This window comes from Camelus dromedarius, chromosome 24 (assembly GCF_036321535.1).
Source record: "Camelus dromedarius isolate mCamDro1 chromosome 24, mCamDro1.pat, whole genome shotgun sequence".
Taxonomy (NCBI): domain Eukaryota; kingdom Metazoa; phylum Chordata; class Mammalia; order Artiodactyla; family Camelidae; genus Camelus; species Camelus dromedarius.
The window spans coordinates 8,428,898-8,445,336 of NC_087459.1; the positions used below are offsets into that span (position 1 = coordinate 8,428,898).

The window sequence follows — 16,439 nt, forward strand, 5'->3', positions numbered from 1 at the left end:
AGAACTATGAGAAATAAGTATTCATTGGTTAAGTCACCCAGTCTGAAGTATGTACTGTGGCAGCCCATGCTAAGACACTCCCTCTTTATTCAATTTTTCATTGAGGTGAACTTCACATACCATAAAATTAACCATTTTAAAGTGAACAATTCAGTGGCATTTAGTGCATTCACAATGTTGTACAACCACCACCTCCATCTGGTTCCACAACATGTTTATCACCCACGTACCCATTAAACTAGACCCCCTTCTAGGAGCCTACCTGATTAGGTCAGGCTCACCCATAGCACTAGTCTTTGTGATGCACCCAAAGTCAACTGATTAGCAAGTCAGTCACCAGAATGACATCTATCAGATTCACTCTTAGGTGGAGGGGATTTCACAGGACATGCACTCCAAGGACTGGAGACCTTGGGGGACATCTCAGAATGCTGCCTACCATGCCTGTCACTCAAAGACCAGCCCTGAGGGGCCGCTTCCTCTGTCTGCTCTAAGCTGGCATCCACCTGAACCACTCACACCACAGCACAGGCATTGAGGGCCTGAGCTGTGGGAAGACAAACCTGGGTGTACATGCTCTGCCAGCTCCTGATAACTCATGTCCCTTCTTGGCCTCGGTTTACACATCTGTAAAATGGGGGTGGTAACACAGCCACCTGGTAAATAAAATAGCACTGACGGAGCATCTGCCTAATGCCGGCACTGCACTGAGTACTTGAAATACATTCTTCTCTGCAAACCTCAGGATCGCCCATTCCTGGTACAGAGCAAGTGACCTGGAAATGCTAACTGTCATTATTACACTGGCCTCTGCCTTCTTTCCTTCTTCCCCATTCTTTCTAATCCCTGGACGTCTGGGTGCTTTCTGAGCCTACAACGCATGAGGCCATGAGCTCTCTAGGGAAAAAGGGAATCCCGAATTTGTTTCTCCTCATTCCTCTAGGTCTTGCCTGTGATTCTGTGCTCCCAGCAACGCTCTCTCCCACCCTGCGTGCGTCTCCCCACTTGGCACCCAACAGGACCAGCCAGTGATGAATGCACTCCCACCCAGCCCCCAGCATAAGGGGGCTCCACCCACTCCCCACCAGAGTCCAGACAGTGAGGCCAGGGGTCAGTTTCCGGGTGCTTCTCCCCCAAAATTGGTGTGGTTGGCAGAGGAGTCCGCCCTCTCTGCAGCCATTCTCTCTTCCCTCCCATCACGCAGGAGACAGGCCCCCCTGCGGCAGGCAAAGCATTTGTCTCCAGATTGGCTTTCCATCAAATATCCCATCCTCCCTCATGGCAGATGGAAGGGAGTGATAGGATCTGAACTGTAGGGGGCTGTCGATTCCACTAGCTCTTTCCCCAGCCCTCAGGGCCGGTAGGGAGGGCTGAGAGTAGAGAAACAGGAGAACAAGATCTCTGATTGTTCCCCACCACCAGACTTCAGGTCCCGCTCTCCTCAATCAGAACCCTTGGGTATGAAATCCTCCCGGCAACAGTTTTGCATTAACTGTCTTGGTTGACTGACTGTTTTTGTATGGCTCTTCCAGAGAAAAGCACAGACAATGTGGCTCAGATTAAGCCATACGAAAGGAATTCCTCAGCCTCAAAGCCTGGAGCTTGGCTCTGAGCAGAAGGGTCCCCAGCCTCTTGTCTCATGTCTCTGGTAGCCTGGGCAGTGCCCGTGCAGGGGGTCACGTTAGAGAAGTCCCATCACTTCTGAAAGGAAGGGCTGAACGTCTCAGGGCAGCGGGGCTCAGGGGCAGGGACACTGCCCGTGGTCAGTGGTCTGTGGTACATATGCACCTGGAGGGTTTCCTTGGCTTTAAGGGCCTACCATCCATCCTGTCTTCCTGGTGGCCACCATGGAGAGAGTCCCCGGTGAGCCAGGCCTTCAAGGCATTCCCCACCTCCAGGCCCCAGCACACTGGCCGGCCTCCAGGAGTACAAGAGTTGCAGGGTAGGGTGGGATGGGACAGGCCAGGGAGCGTCTGGTCAGTGGGCCCTTTGCCACAGCCACGTGCCCAGCCCAAGGCCCCAGCAGCCTGGGACCCAGAATGTCCCAGAGCACAGGTCACGTTGGAAACCAAACCCTAGTGTGGGGGCTGTGGTCCAGGACTTCGCAAGGGGGCGGGGCTGCAAAGGAACAGCTCCAGTACAAAAGGACACAAGGCTGGCGTTCTGTGTTTTCTCATATCCTGTGCTCTCTGTTTGGCATCATTAATCAATCACAGGGCCAATCTACCAGCCACAGCTGTTTACATCTTCCCTGGATCCAGAGCCTCACCATGAACCCCCTCCCCATCCATCCCTCCCACCATGCCAAAGCTGCCCTGCCCCAAATCACTCAGGCCAAGGACTAAACAATGAGGGACAGCCCCTACGCCCTGGGCGTGCCAGAACTTTTCAAACTAACCCAGCCTAGGCTGTTCACCCTGCTCTGCCCTGCCTCTCCCCTGGAGACCCCAGCAAAGGCCCTGGTCTCAGCCTCCCTGGCTTCTTTCTGCTTCCTGATCAGCACTGGTGCTTTCCCAAGTGGCCCTGCACAGCATGGTGTGCCCCTTCTCTTGCAAAGTGTAAGGAATAAAAATATGCTTTTAATGGCACTGGCCTCTCCCTGTTGTCACTCAGTCACCTCCATAAATGAAAATCCCAAGGGCACATTTTGAGGCAGTTAGTTGGCAGCCTGGATCTCTGGACTTAATTGCAGGTCCAGGATGCCCACAACCAGATGGGAGTATTAAGAAAGAAGCATCTGTAGGCAGTTTTTGGAGCATAGTCAAAGCTGGGGAAGAAATCTCTTGTCTTCAGAAATACCCAGGACCCCAGAGTTCCAGTAGTTCCTGAGACTCTCGGGAGCCCATGTACCAAGTGGGGCCCAGACACGCCCCCTCCTATGTGCTGGGCCAGGGGTGGTGGGGGCCGTTTCTGCCACTCAGCACCAGCCCTTCCATCCCCACCTCTTACATAGGAAGCCCCAAGACCCTCTTTCCAGAACCTGGAGACCCTCTACCTGACAGGCAGCTCTGTTGGGTGTGTCTTGCTCAGAACCCCCGCTTCCAGGTGGCTTTGGTCCCACAAGGCCTTCAGTGGCCCCCTGAGCTCACAGAGCCAGTCCAGGTCCACCCACAGCTCAGTGTGATTGAATAACCTGGTGTGTGGTTTTGCATCCATCGCCTGTGATACCAGGTTGGTGTACATCCTCTCCTGAGCTGGATTCTCCATCCGCGAGGCCTGCAGATGCTGGCCTCTCAGTGGCACTGTCCCTCAGGTTCAGGCCCAAGGAGCCTAAGTCCCCTTCTCTCTCTCCCTACAGGGGCTGTGTGACCGAAGTGGGCCTCCTCCACCTCCGAGATAGTGTCAGGACCCTCCATGCATCTTGGGATGGAGACAGAGCAGATGGGAGGGATGGGTGGGTGACACTGGGCAGTATGGCAGGCACACCCCTCTGGCCAGCCCCAGTCTGGGCCAGAGTGGTCAGACTTGCTGAAGGAAGTCCTTTAGGACCCAGTCCTGTCCATCCAGGGGGATTCTCAGAGGGGACATGTCCCATTTCCTGCTGATAGCAAGGCCAGAGCCCCACCCGGGCACAAAAGGTTGCCCTTCTCTAGCTCTTTCTTTAGGATAACACAGTCATTTCTTCCTCTCTGATGTAAAAATTTCCTCTTCTGGCCGACATAGAGTAACAGGAACTGGATTTACCCTTCTACCTGAAACAAGAGAACAACCAGACAAAACCTACAAAACTGTGGTTTTCAGACATTGGGCAGCAGTATTGCTGAGAGACAGGAAGGAGGGGGTGAGTCCTAGGATCACCCCAGCTTATTGCCAGTGGTGCAGGGAGGGGAACTGAGGCCAGCCAGGTGTCTCCCTGGGATGAAGAGCTGGGCTGAGCATGCAGGGAACCAAGGTGGCTAGAATCTGTCGGATGGAGTAAGTGCTGGAGAGGAGAAAGCCACGTGCAGAGTGAGCCTGGAGATCTGCAGAGGGCCCCCCAGTCTTCAGCTGAGGGCTGAGGGGCCCGGGTAGGGGAGTCACTACGGCTGGGGCAAGAACCACATCAAAGGATTGGAAGGAACAGCCCTCAGGTGTCACACGTGGCTGGGCACAAGGCACACTCCCAACAGAGCCCACTCCACGTGAAGGTCACCCTTCAGTACTCTAGCAAGAAGGCTCAGTTATGCCCCTGAACCACCTCTCACTTAACGTTCATCCGGTTACAGCCGTGGTCCGCATTCCTTAATGATTCCTACTTTCATGTCCTTGGAGAACTAATAAAGATCTCCCCAGAACCTACTCTCTCTGATCCGTCCCTAGACTGCTGAGTTTTCTATGGAAGTCCTTTTCTAAAAAATGGAGATGAAATTCACATAACAATATAAATCACTTTATTTTGTGACAGTGAATGATTCAGCGGTGTTTCATACCTTCCCAAAGTTGTGCAACCACCGCCTCTATCTAGTTTCACAAACTTTTTATTCCCCAAAAGAAAACTCCATGCCTAAAAGAAAAAAAGAAAGAAAATTTAAAAATTAAAAAAAAACAAACAAAACAAAACAAAACAAAAACCAAACAAACAATAAATACATTTTTAAAAAGAATTTTTACAAAAAGAAAGAAAACCGCATGCCCATGAAGCACTGACCCCTTTTCCCCTTCCCTGAGCCCCTGGAAACAATTGATCTGTTTTCTGTTTTTAAGGATCTGCTAGTCTAGAAAATTCACATTCATGGAATCATATAATATGTGTCCTTTTGTATCTGTCCCCTTTCACTCAGCCTTTTTTCCAGCATGCTAATGTTGTCACACGTATCACTGCCTCATTTCTTTTTATGGCTGAATAGTATTCCATTGTATGGATGCACCACACTGTGTTTATTCCTTCACCAGCTGATTGACACTTGAGTTGATTCCACCCTTTGGCTTTTGGGAATAATGCTGCCACGAACAGTGGTATACAAGTTTTTATTTGCACACCATGTTTAAATCTTGTAAGTATATACATGGAGGGCTTATGTTATAGTCACAGTTTCTCTTAACCAGCCCTCCATCACCTGAGCACTGCCTATATGACCTCGAGGCACCTGCTGCCTGCTCCGCCCCCTGTGCTTTTTCCATTGCTCTGGAGAGTGGTCCTCCTCCTCAGGGAACATAAGGCAGATGCGGAGGAAAGAGAAAAATCGAGTTCAGAACTAGAGACCCTGAGAGAGGAGCACAAAGGGCCACAGGAGAGGGGCGCTTCCTGCAGGGGAGAGAGGCCCTGGCTATGGTTGTGCCCAGGACTGATGGGTCCAGTGGCTCAGATGCTGACCCCAGGGGAAAAGTGGATGAAATGGATTCACTGGGTCCAGAGGCCCCTGACTCACTCCCTATCCTCCACCCTCCCCCATTTCCTCAACCTTCCCTATTCCCCTCCCCCTCAACCTGGCCTTTAATTCCAAGGAGGGAGTCCTCAGGAGTCAGCACTTGCCAATTTAAGAGGAAACTTCTAGAAAGGGACAGTCCCATAAAATGAACCCCTGGGCTCAGGTATCAGCAAATCCCCAGCTCCCCACTGCACATCTTCTGGGGCACAGAGGGGGTCCAGAGTCCCAGCAGGCCACCGTGGCCACCCAGAGGGAAGCACTGGGGGTCTGCATGCTGTCCTTGGTCTGTCCCAGCCGTGGTGCAGGGGAACCCTTCTGGTCACTGCAGTCCAGAAGCTCCTTAATGGGAGCCTGGTGGGCTGGTGAGCAGAGGGTGGGTATCAGGCCTATGAAGCCAGGAAAGAAGTGGGGAGCTCCCAAGAGATTCCAGTCATTGGAAGGCAAAGCTGTCTCTCCCTCCACGCATCACTCAAGCCTCCCTTGCCCATGGCCTGATCCCCTCCCGGAAACAGGACCATACAAATCTTGGGAGGGGCCTCTGGATCTGGCTGGAGAGATAGGTACCAGACATGTTCACCTGGGCTACATGGGGACCAGCCACGGGGACCAGGAGGATGAGGTCTTTCCCCAAAGCACCCCTCATCCTGCGGCAAAGGGGGTCCATGAGTGCTGCCCAGAACAGTCCCCCCGTGATCCAGACTTCACCTCAGAGCCCAGTCTCTCTTCCCACACCTGGCCCAGCTCTGTGGCCACTCTTAGGAGCCTGAGAGAGAAGCAAATAAGGTCATTCCACTGGGCCCCACCTGCTCTGACCACAGAGGGACCACCTCTGAGGACAGGAGTCAGCAGGTAGGTGGCCACAGCTGTGCTCTGAGCATCCCCAGGCTGGCAGGGCCTCCCTGGGGAAGGGAAGGAATCAGACCTCACAGAGGACAGCTGGCAGTGGGCTTATAAGTGATGCATGTGCAAACAATGATAAGGAGGAGGATGGGGAAGTTGCTGGCACTTTCTGGAGCTCCTCCCCTCAACTAGAATGAAGATACGTGTAGAAAAGTATTTGGGGGCAAATAGGAAGGATGGATCCAGGTCTGATGCCTCCCCTGTCTCCAGCCTGATGGAGGGGCCAATCAGGCCACTCAGGCCAGGGTCTTCTCAGGGTCTTCAGCTCAGTGTAGAGAACACTGTCCTCACCCCACTGGGCAGGGATGAAGGGCCCCACGGGCCCCTAAACCCTACCAATCATGACTAGGAGGTCTGGGGCAGGGAAAGGACACCCAAGGTAGAAGCAGCCACCCACCCCTAAATGTCTCCAAGCCCCTTCCAGGACACCAGGGCTGTGAAGACCCCCACCCGCCGCCACCCCATCCTAGTCTGGCTGCCCCTTCTGCACTGGGGGGAACAGGAAGAGGGTAATTGAATCAGGGTTGCTCATTCCATCTGGAAACTTCCAACATGGAAAACCTACTGAACAACTGGGGAAGCAATTTGGGACTTTAATTAAAGGCCGGTGACTCTCCCCCGGAGCCCCACCCCACGCACAGCCAGGAGGACCCCCACATCCGTCCTCAGTGTGTTCTGAGGCCCAGCTGGGCGCCTGGTGCTGGGCGTTGGCTCTTGGGCCTGGTTGCCACTGGGAGGAGGGTGAGCAGAATGAGCCAGTTCACCCTTCCTCCTGGCTGCTTCCAGACTCTGCATTCTGAGCTGGCCCTGGGCCCCAAAACCAGACAAACTAGTGGCCCCCACAGCTCTGCTTCCAAGAAGCTTCAGGAATGGATTAGTGGGTCATGTTGGCAGGCTCGGGAAAGGGATTCTAAGCCCCTCTAGGGAGAAAATGAGCTTGGAGTGAAAGTACAGCTACCCTATTCTAAGTCTGCCTCCTCTCCGTCTGCTCCTTCTGCAAGGAATGGCATTCCAGGCAGAGGGAACAGCATATGCAAAGACTATGAGGTTGGAAAGATCACGGCAGGTGGAAGGAGCTAAGGGGGCAGAAGCTGAGGGGTGAGAGGAGCACACAGGCTTGGGGGTGGGGCTCACCTCTGAGGGCCTCAACAGCTGCGTTCAGGCATCTGGTCTTCATTCTAGAAGCAATGTGAGTGGGGGCAAAGATGGGAGTGTTTTACAATAATGGGATCTGGTTTACTCTGAAGACACCCCTCTGGCTGCTGTGCGTGCAGAGAGCTAATTGTAGGAGAACATCCAGTCGTGAGATGGCAAAAGTTTGGACAGGGTATGTCCAGGGAGAAGAAGAAACATACATGGACCAGGCTGGGAACTATGCCAGGGGTCAGGGGCTGTCCTGCCTTCCCTGATGCCCCTGCCACCCAGGGCAGGCTGCCATGCCATCCCTAAGTGAGTACCCCTTGCAGGGAATGGGGACACAGCTGTCAAGCCCAGGGCTTGTCACTCAGCAGGATCCCAAGGTGCAGTGTGACCTGTCCTCAACATTGTTATTGCAAATTGGACCAGCCCTGCCTCCACCCACATCAGAGGTCCGAGCTGGGGAGGAGGCTGTGGGTACCTCTCACCCACATCTGCCCACATTTGCCATCACATTTCCGCCAAGGTAGCTTAGAACTAGTCCCCAGCCCTGCCTGTGGCCTTGCCCTGATGGCAGGCTCTGGAGGCAGTTGCTGGCCCCCTTAGGGCAGCTCCACACTGGCATGTCCTGTGGGCCCAGAACCAGCAAGGGGTGCGCTGCTAGAGACAGATGCCCCCGTCTCCCTCCCCATCTTCTGTTGAGCCTTTTCTCACACCAATACCAGCTGACCCAAAATACACACCACCCGTGGGGTCATGTGAAAACAGTCACCATGGTGACTGGTGGGGTGTCTGGCTCAGTCAGCCAGAGCGGGTGCTGGTGCCACTGCTCTGAAATCCTCCCTCGCTGCCACCCTGGATCTTAGGACAGGGAGAAGCTCCAAGTACCCCAGGGGTGGAAAGGCCACATCAGGGCCAAGCATCTGATATAGATCTAAGGGCTGGGGTGCAGGGGCCACAGCCAGGTCCCACAAGGGCCCAGGGCATACCAGAGCTGGGCCTAAGGACCCCTGGGGGTCACTGTCAGGGCAGTTGGTGGGCACCTGGCAGACAGCACTGTAGCCAGGAGCAGGTGACAGTCATTACTGAGGGGGCCCTGCAATTCTGGGAGAGACAGGTGAACAGGGCACCCCAGCCTGCCCAAATCTGGCCTAACTTGGTTGGGGGTTAACAGGCAGCTGGGTTGCCACTGGGTGTTTATTCCTGCCCATCCCAGAGGAGGGAGCACTACGTGGATAAGCACCAGGGAACTAGGGCACAGAGGGCCTGGGGGACTGGGCATGGCCCAAGGAGTGCGCAGGATCTGGTGGGTGGGGCCTGTGGTGTGGGCTTTGCTTGGTGGGCGTGGCCTGGGTGGGTCATGTGCGGTTTTGCTGCAAGCTGCTTAGAGGCTGTTAGAACCACCCCTGCACACAGGAGTCACCTCATACTCGCTACTGGCAATTTCACCAGATTTCCAGGAGGGAGTGTCCAAGGGGCACTAGGACGCAGAATTAGCTGGGGTCTTGGGTGCAGCCTGGAAAGCTGGACAGATCCAGCTTTAATCCTGCCCCACCGCTCAAGTGGGCCACGTGAGGCCTCAGTTTTCCTGTCTGGAACACAGGGACAGTCCTCCTTGGCACCCCAGGTCTGAGAAGAGAGCCCGAGGATGACCTCCTGAGTCACTAGGGCCTTAGCCCTGTGTGTCACTGAGCAGGCCCCAAATGCCTCTGAGCCTCAGTTGCTCATTTGTGACAGGCGGCCAAGCTCCCTGCACACCTCGAGGGATGTATAACCACCATCAGGTTTTTAACCACTCGTGGCATGAACAGTGCCTGGTTGAGTTAGCTGGTATGAGTATCATTTCCCCAGGAGATGGCACCTCCTAACCTGAACCCTTCAACCCCCAAGGGCACGTACAAGAACAGAGATCCAAACTTTATTTTGTAAATACTCCTCTCTACCCAGTATATGTACACGGCCCACCCTGGCCAGGTGACAGGCATAAATTAAGGTTTTACCCGAGTCCCCAAGCAGGGCATGGGCGGGCCAGGCCTTGTCAGTCCCAGCCAAAGTCCTGGCCTGTCATCTGGTAGAACTTGCGGTTGAAGGGCCGGTAGAAGTCCCGCAGGCGCTGGACCACAGCCTCGGGCACTCGGGGGTGGGGCCGGCCCTTGGATTTGCCCAGGCAGCGGGGGCGGCTGCTCCCCTGGGCTTTCTTGAGGCAGGGGAAGCCCTTGGTGGCATTGAAGTAGAAGTGCTTGTCCGTGACGACCCGTTTGAGGCCCAGGAAGTCCTGCACGCGGCCCACCTCTCCGGCAGGGTCGCTGACCAGGCGCTCGCCGCTGACAAACAGGAAGTGCGACAGGGGGAAGTAGCGCAGCCAGTTGTCCAGATGCTGGGCGTAGAGGCCAATGCGTACGGCGCTCCAGGCCGTGTCCACGGGGCCCAGGCCGCGGCGGAAGGCCAGGGCGTGAAAGCTGGGCAGGCCCGGCGTCTTGGAGAGCGTCTGGGCGTAGTCAGAGATGGCCCGAGTCACGGGGTTCCGCACCACCACGATCAGCTTCGTGTCCGGGGACATGCCACGGATGCGGCGGGGGGCCTCCCGAGTCACGAAGTAGCTAGGGGTCTTCTCCATGGTGATCTGCCCGTCCAGGGTGCGTGGCATCAGGCTCCTGCAGGACAAGTGGGAGGAGAGGTGGGCATGAGCGGGTGCCGGCCCTCTGAGAGCCCTCCCACCCAGGACCGGCCCCCAGGGCCCTGGGACTAACCTCCCCTTCCTCCAGGGAAGCCCTAAACTACAAGGTAGGTATGCCTTCCTACCCCCCAACTCCTAGCCAGACCCACCCATCCTAAGCACTTGGGTGGGCAGCCTGGGATGTGGGCTGTGAGGGTGCCCAGATCCAGCATGGCCCACAGTGGGGGCCCACCCTGCAAGGCTGCCCACACCCCTCCCAGAGCTAGACTGCATCCCAACCGTGACACAGCTGGGCCTCTCACCCCAGACCAACCTCTCGGCCTGAGACCTGGACTTGCTACCCACAGGGCTCCAATGACCTTCCCCATCCCGCGGGCTCCTGCTCTGTAATTACCCCAGTCTCACTTTCATTAAGTGGCTCATGGCATCCCCTGAATTAGGCCATTAGTTATTGACAAGTGTCACCAACAAATGGCAGCTGCCCTTCCTCTCTCTCCCCACTCCCCATCCCCCTACATAGCCTCTTCCCACCTTTTTAGCCCTGCTAATTCTCCCTGACCTGGGCCCCACCAGAATGCTGAAAGCCTCAGCACAGCCCAGTGAACTGGAGACGTCAGTGAGGTGGCCTAAGGGTCCGTCTCAAGACCCCAGCTGCCTGGGCCTCCCAGACCTGCCTTGGTACCCAGGGTACAAGGCTGCAGCTGCAGCATTTCTGACGAGTCCTCTCATTCTGACCAGAGGTGAGGGTCACTGACCTCATCCCAAGGTTCTCGGGGAGTCGGCGGCTAGCAGAGCCCCACCACCCAAAACCTGGGGAACCTATCCTGAGCACCCCGCCCAGGCAGGCCAGGTACCCTGAGCAGCGTCCCAAGGCCACCCCTGCCTGCCAGGTAGTGCAGGGTGGGGCGGGGCAGGATACTGCCAGCAGGGCCAGCTGAGCAAACAGCTCAGAGGGAGGGCCGAGAACTAGGTCAACAGAGGCAGAGGCTGTCAGGACCTGCACTAGGGAGGGGAGGTCTCTGTCCCCTGCCCTGGCTAACAGCTCCCAGAATTGGTCCCAGACAGAAGGGTGACACACTGGGCAGAATTCAAGGCTTATCCAGAGTAGTGAGCCCATACTCAAGCCCCTGGGAGGAAGGGCCTGAGTCTCCTCTTCCTGCTCAGACCCCCAACAAAACTCAGGCTGGTGGATATATAGGTGTGCAGATACACAAGTTGGGGTGTTTGGCTTGGTGTGTTTGGATGTTGGGACAGGAGGAGGTACACATGTGATCCTGGGCAGCCCACCGGGCTCCCCTGACACCACCCATTTGGCTCAGGGGAGTGGGGTGGACTGCATGATCTACTGGCTATGGGAGCTTCCTCCACCCCTCAAAATAAGGCCCTGGGCAGAGCTGGTCTACAGAAGTCACAGGGGACAATTCTGCTCCCCCATGGCAATGACAGAGCGATCTGGGACCCCTTCCACCACACTCACTACCCTATTTGATAGACAGGTAGACTGAGGCTCAGAGAAGGAGCAGGAAGTGCTAGGTGAATGAGGGCCCACAGCCTCCTACCCCTGGGCTGCAGCTGCTGGGAGGGGCATGTCAGCTTGGATTCTGCTCTAAGCCTCATGCAGCTAGGAATCCAGGTGGGAACAGCACCCAGCCCTCCTAGGGGATAAGTTCAAACAGACCTTGGGTGGGGACAATGCCAAGAGCTGAGGCCAAGGGCTGCAGCCTGGGGTGGCCAGCTCAGGAAATCCCCTTTCCACAAGAGGGAAGACAGAAGAAGGGGGCATCGCCCCACACTGGACCTCAATGCTAAGACCACAGAGAGAAGCCAGTGCCTCATCAGAAGTCACTACCCTCCCTTTACTCTTAGGGAGCGAACCAGCCCTGTTTACTCCAAGACCCTCCTTGCCAATCTTTGACACCCCCTTTCCATCCCTTTCCTCCCCCAGGTGCCCAGTGACCCCAGGAGCACCCTCTTTCCTGCCCCAGACTGGGCCCTTCCGGTCCTGAGTATCCCCACCCCTTCTCACCCGCCTTTGGAGAGGGGCTGCAAGGAAGCCAAGAGTTAAAGGGACCTTAGCACCCACTGTTGCTTTCCCTCCAAGGAAGTCAGAGGAGCAGAAGCAGGGTAGGTGCCCCCAGCCTCACCATGGAGGGGAGAAGGCGATGGGAAGGGGGGATGCCGACTTTCCAGGCCCGCTCTTGCCACAAACCACCTTTGAGATCTGAGATCTTTGGGATCAATTACTCACCCTCCCCAGGCCTCTGAAAGCCTGTCCTCAGCCGGGAATGGAGGAGGGTGGGGATGGGGGCTTCTGGGGAGGTGGGAGAGGATGAGAGGAACAGGACTCTGACCCCCACTTGGCAGACATCTGACAAGTTGCTTGGCGGACATTCCCTCCCTGCTCATCTGGTCTGCATTTCCCTGCGGCTTCCATCCAGCCCCAGGCGACTCTCCCTCCTCCATCTCAGCCTGCTCCTCCCCGAAGTCCCAAGTCCCACACCTTGCCTGGGCCTCATCCAGCCAGGCCTGGGACCCTGCAGAAACCAGCTATGATTCCTGTGTGGAACTTTACCGTGCTGATGGTGGAGGTGGGGGCATGACAGGGGGGTGAGTCCCACAGAAGCCCAGGTCCCTCCCGCTCATACTCATATCCCTACTACCCACAGTCACTGCTCCAGCCCCCGGAGCCAAGGGGGTTCCCCTGCCTTCATCCCTCCTGTCTCCTTTTCACTTTTCCAAACTGCTATAGTCAAAACATAGCCCCCACCTGTCCCCAGACAGGGGACCCCCTCCTGAACTGAGACTTTGGGATATTTGTTTGTGTGACTCCAGCACCTGCCAAACAGAAGGTGCTCACTGAGTGACTAGATGAACAAATGCTGTGTGAGTTTAGGGGCATTTGGTGGGGGAGTCACAGTCCCCAAGAAGGAGGATCCAAAAGAGCCTAAGGGGTGAGCTGAGGCCTGGGGAGTGGGGACAATTTGGCCAAGGTCAAATTTGAGCATCCTGGGACCCCCTGCTGAGGCCAAGGGAAGGGCCAGAGTCACTGCCTGGTCACAACCCAGTGGGAACAGGGTGTCCCAGAAAAGCAACTAGGGGCACTGACTACCCCTCCTCTACTTACCATCCCAACCCTCCAGCCAGGAACAGGTGCTGAGGACCCTCTTTGCAGCTGGGGAGACCTAGGCAGGGGTGGGCATTTTCAGACTCACTGCACATTCATGGCTGGTTGGAAGGACAGGCAGGTTCAGAGGCACAAGTGCCTGTGAGAGACACCAAGGCCACACGCGCACATGTCAGCACATGGCCATGTCCCTTGGAGGGCCTGTGGACACACGTACTCCAGAAACTCAGCCAGTCCCCTCCTGCTTGCCTTGCACCAGCCAGTGAGGGGTCAGCGCTACCCAGCCCCAGGATGGCTCCAGATTCAAGGGGTGGAAACAACGATGGGGACAGGACCCTTAGCATCCTCTGGGCCCACCCCTCCCCTTGGTGTGGTGACTCTATAAATGAGGAAGGAGAAAGTCTCAGGCTCCTGAATCCTCCCACTCCTATCACAGGCCTCAGGCACACCTGTGTCCCAAGAACCCCTTCCCAGGGCTGAGGATCTGACCCCAAGTCTGGCTCCAGCTGGCTCGCTCTGAGGTCCCTTAATCTCCCCAGACCAGTCCCCCAGAGCTAGAGCCTGTGCCCAGGGAGAGCCTGGATGGGACCTCAGGGTCCCCGGTTCTTCGGGAATCTTTTTAGGTCTAAACCCAGTTCTCAACTCCCCTGCAGCCCCGCATTAGCCCAGCTTCTGGGGTCAGCAGTGGGCTCTGAAGTTTGTACCATGGTTAACAATGGATCCTCCACCTCCCCCACCCTCTCCCTCCTCTTCCTCCCACTCCCCTTCTTCTCCTCCCCTCCACCCCTTCCTCTTCCTCCCCTCCTCCTCCCTCTCCTCTGCACAGAAGTGAGGAATTCAGGATGCTTTCAGATGCTGCAGTACCACCAGAGTTGGGTAATGGTCTCTCCCTGAGCTCTGAGAAAGCAGGGATTCAGGCCGTGCCTTCCAAGAAATGGCATGGTGGTGCGCCCTAGGGGTCCCACTGGGGACGTGGCGGGGCGAGGTATTTGAAGAATGGACTCACCTCCCTCATCGCCACACAACTTCCCTAGACGCCCCCTGCCCCAGTAGCAGCAGCCCTTCAGAGCTCATTGAGCCTGAACCCCCGGTTCTCACTGGGAATCCTTTATACCCTTGAGTGATTTAAATGCAAAAGGCAAAGATAACAAGTAGGGGTGGGGGCAGGGTGGAATCTGGGTACAGAGAAACTGGTAAACCTGGCAGTCAGGTCCTGCCATCCCCACTTGCCACTAATTCACCAGGTGACCTTGGGCAGGGTCCTCTCTGCCCTTTAGGGGCCTGGTGCAAATTGGGGATGAGGCAAGTGCTGTGGGGAGAGGGGTGACTCACCCTCCATCTGTGAGTCCTCATTTCCCCACAGGAAGGGGCAGGACACCGATGTGGGCTTGTACACAATTGAGGAAGGCAGTGGGCAGGGCCTTACACTTGGCCTTCAGTGCTACCCTGGGCAGGGAGGGGCTGGTGTTTGACTAGCCCCCAGGACAGGCTACTTCAGCTGGGGCTGAGTGTTCCCCCAATTCCACCACACACCCCAAGAACATCCTGAGTGGGAGGCAGGGCAGCTACAGAGCCCCATGGTATGAGGCTGGGGTCCCAATTCTCATTCCTGGGCATTGATCAAGGGCACCTTCCTCCTTTCTAAAGACCAAACTTTCTCCAAACCTCCAGGACTATCGAGAAGGACTCCTCTCTCCAGGATCAGGGTTCTTTAGGGGTAGGTGACAGACACTTTCTAGGAGGCTGCGGGGGAACCTGGAGGCCCCGTGCTAGGGTAACTGGCCAGAGGTCAGACATGGCCCCTCAGAGTGATGCAGCTGGGAGGGACGACTGAGCAAGAAGCACTTTTAAAGCTTCTTAAGCCCCACTGGCTTGGAACTATTTCTCAGCTGGAATAGCACTCTAGTCCCGAACCAGAACTTTCCCTCGAGTTTTCAAAGTTTCTGGGAGCCCACGGCCAGTAACCATCCCTTTTTTTCATAAAACCTCCTGCTGGGGGTCCGCGTCCTCCAGGTCAAGCCTTGCCCTCCACATAGGCTCGTCTAAGCCCCAGATGATGCCCGGACACCTCGCCCCGCCGCGTCCCCAGTGGGACCCCCAGGGAGCACCACGCCGCTTCTCGGAAGGCACCAGCCAGGAAGACGGTAGGGCGTACGGGCCCGGGCGCTCACCGGTACCAAGCGAGGCCGCGCTCGTAGCACCTGTCGAAGAAGTGGGGCTCCGAGCCAAGCGCGCGTACGTCGGGGTGCAGCCGCAAGAACTCCAGCAGGGCACGCGTGCCGCCCTTCTTCACTCCCACGATGAGCGCCTGCGGGAAGCGCCGGCGGCCTGGGCCGCTGGCCACCGGCAGAGCTGGCGCCCCGGGGTTGCCGGCGGCGCGGGGCGTCTCTGTGGGGGCGGGGGCCGGCGCGGGGACACGTGCGGCCGGCGGGCAGCGTCCGGGATAGGCACAGAGACAGTAGGCGCCGAGCACCAGCGCGGCGAGCAGCAGAGGCGCACGCGGCGCCCGAAGCGCCGTCCCGGGCCCGCCCCCCGCGCCCTGGCTGCCCCCAGCCCCGCCGCCCGGGCCGCCGCTACCTGCCATGGGGCTGCACTGCGCCCAGGGACAGGAGCGGGGGCTGCAAGAGGGCACGCATCCCGGCCGGCGCCGCGCTCAGCCCGTCGGCGCCCGGCTTCTGCTCTGTGCCCAGCCGCCCAGCCGCCTGGGAGCGGGGGCGGGGCGGGGACGGGGGCGGGGACGGGGTGCCCCGCCCCTCTTGGACCACTGCCCCGCCTGGGACATGCCTGCACCCACCCGCGCTGTGGCGCGACTCTGAGCCTCGGAGACTACCCAGACGCGTCTGCTTGGAGACCCCAGATCCCAGCCCGTTCAGCTCCAATGTCTTCACCCTTCCGTGCAGGGATGCTGCGGCGGCGGGTCGGGACGCAGGACAGTGACAGAACTGCGCTGCTGGCTAAAGGACCCTGTCTTAGAGGGCCGATGGCTGCCCCTTGTGAATGAGGGCGGCGTGACAGGTGAGCGGGCAGAGCAAGAGGGCCAAGGAGGCGCGTGGACCCCGGCCCTAGTGCGCAGAGGGGGTTCCCGGAATGTCGAGGGAAGTCTGCATAGGATTGGAGCGCGCCCTGCTGGTCTAGGTTTGCCTTGCCATTGCCATTCGTCAGGATCACGGGCCTGGCAGCTGGAGAGGACTAGTCAACTTTGATTACCATTTTAGAGTCTGGGAGACAGGCCCAGGGAGGACAGACGTCCTTC

At 57.2% G+C, this 16,439-nt stretch overlaps 1 protein-coding gene across 1 annotated transcript; it reads right to left on the reverse strand.

Moving 5' to 3' along the window:
• Positions 1-9,298: 9,298 nt before the first annotated feature.
• Positions 9,299-15,868, reverse strand: HS3ST6 (heparan sulfate-glucosamine 3-sulfotransferase 6). Its single transcript, XM_031447759.2, has 2 exons — positions 15,358-15,868; positions 9,299-10,039 (listed from the first exon to the last, which is right to left on the reverse strand). Exons 1-2 carry the CDS (start codon positions 15,768-15,770, stop codon positions 9,424-9,426), a joined length of 1,029 nt encoding a protein of 342 aa, XP_031303619.2. The 5' UTR covers positions 15,771-15,868; the 3' UTR covers positions 9,299-9,423.
• Between the last annotated feature and the right edge of the window lie 571 nt (positions 15,869-16,439).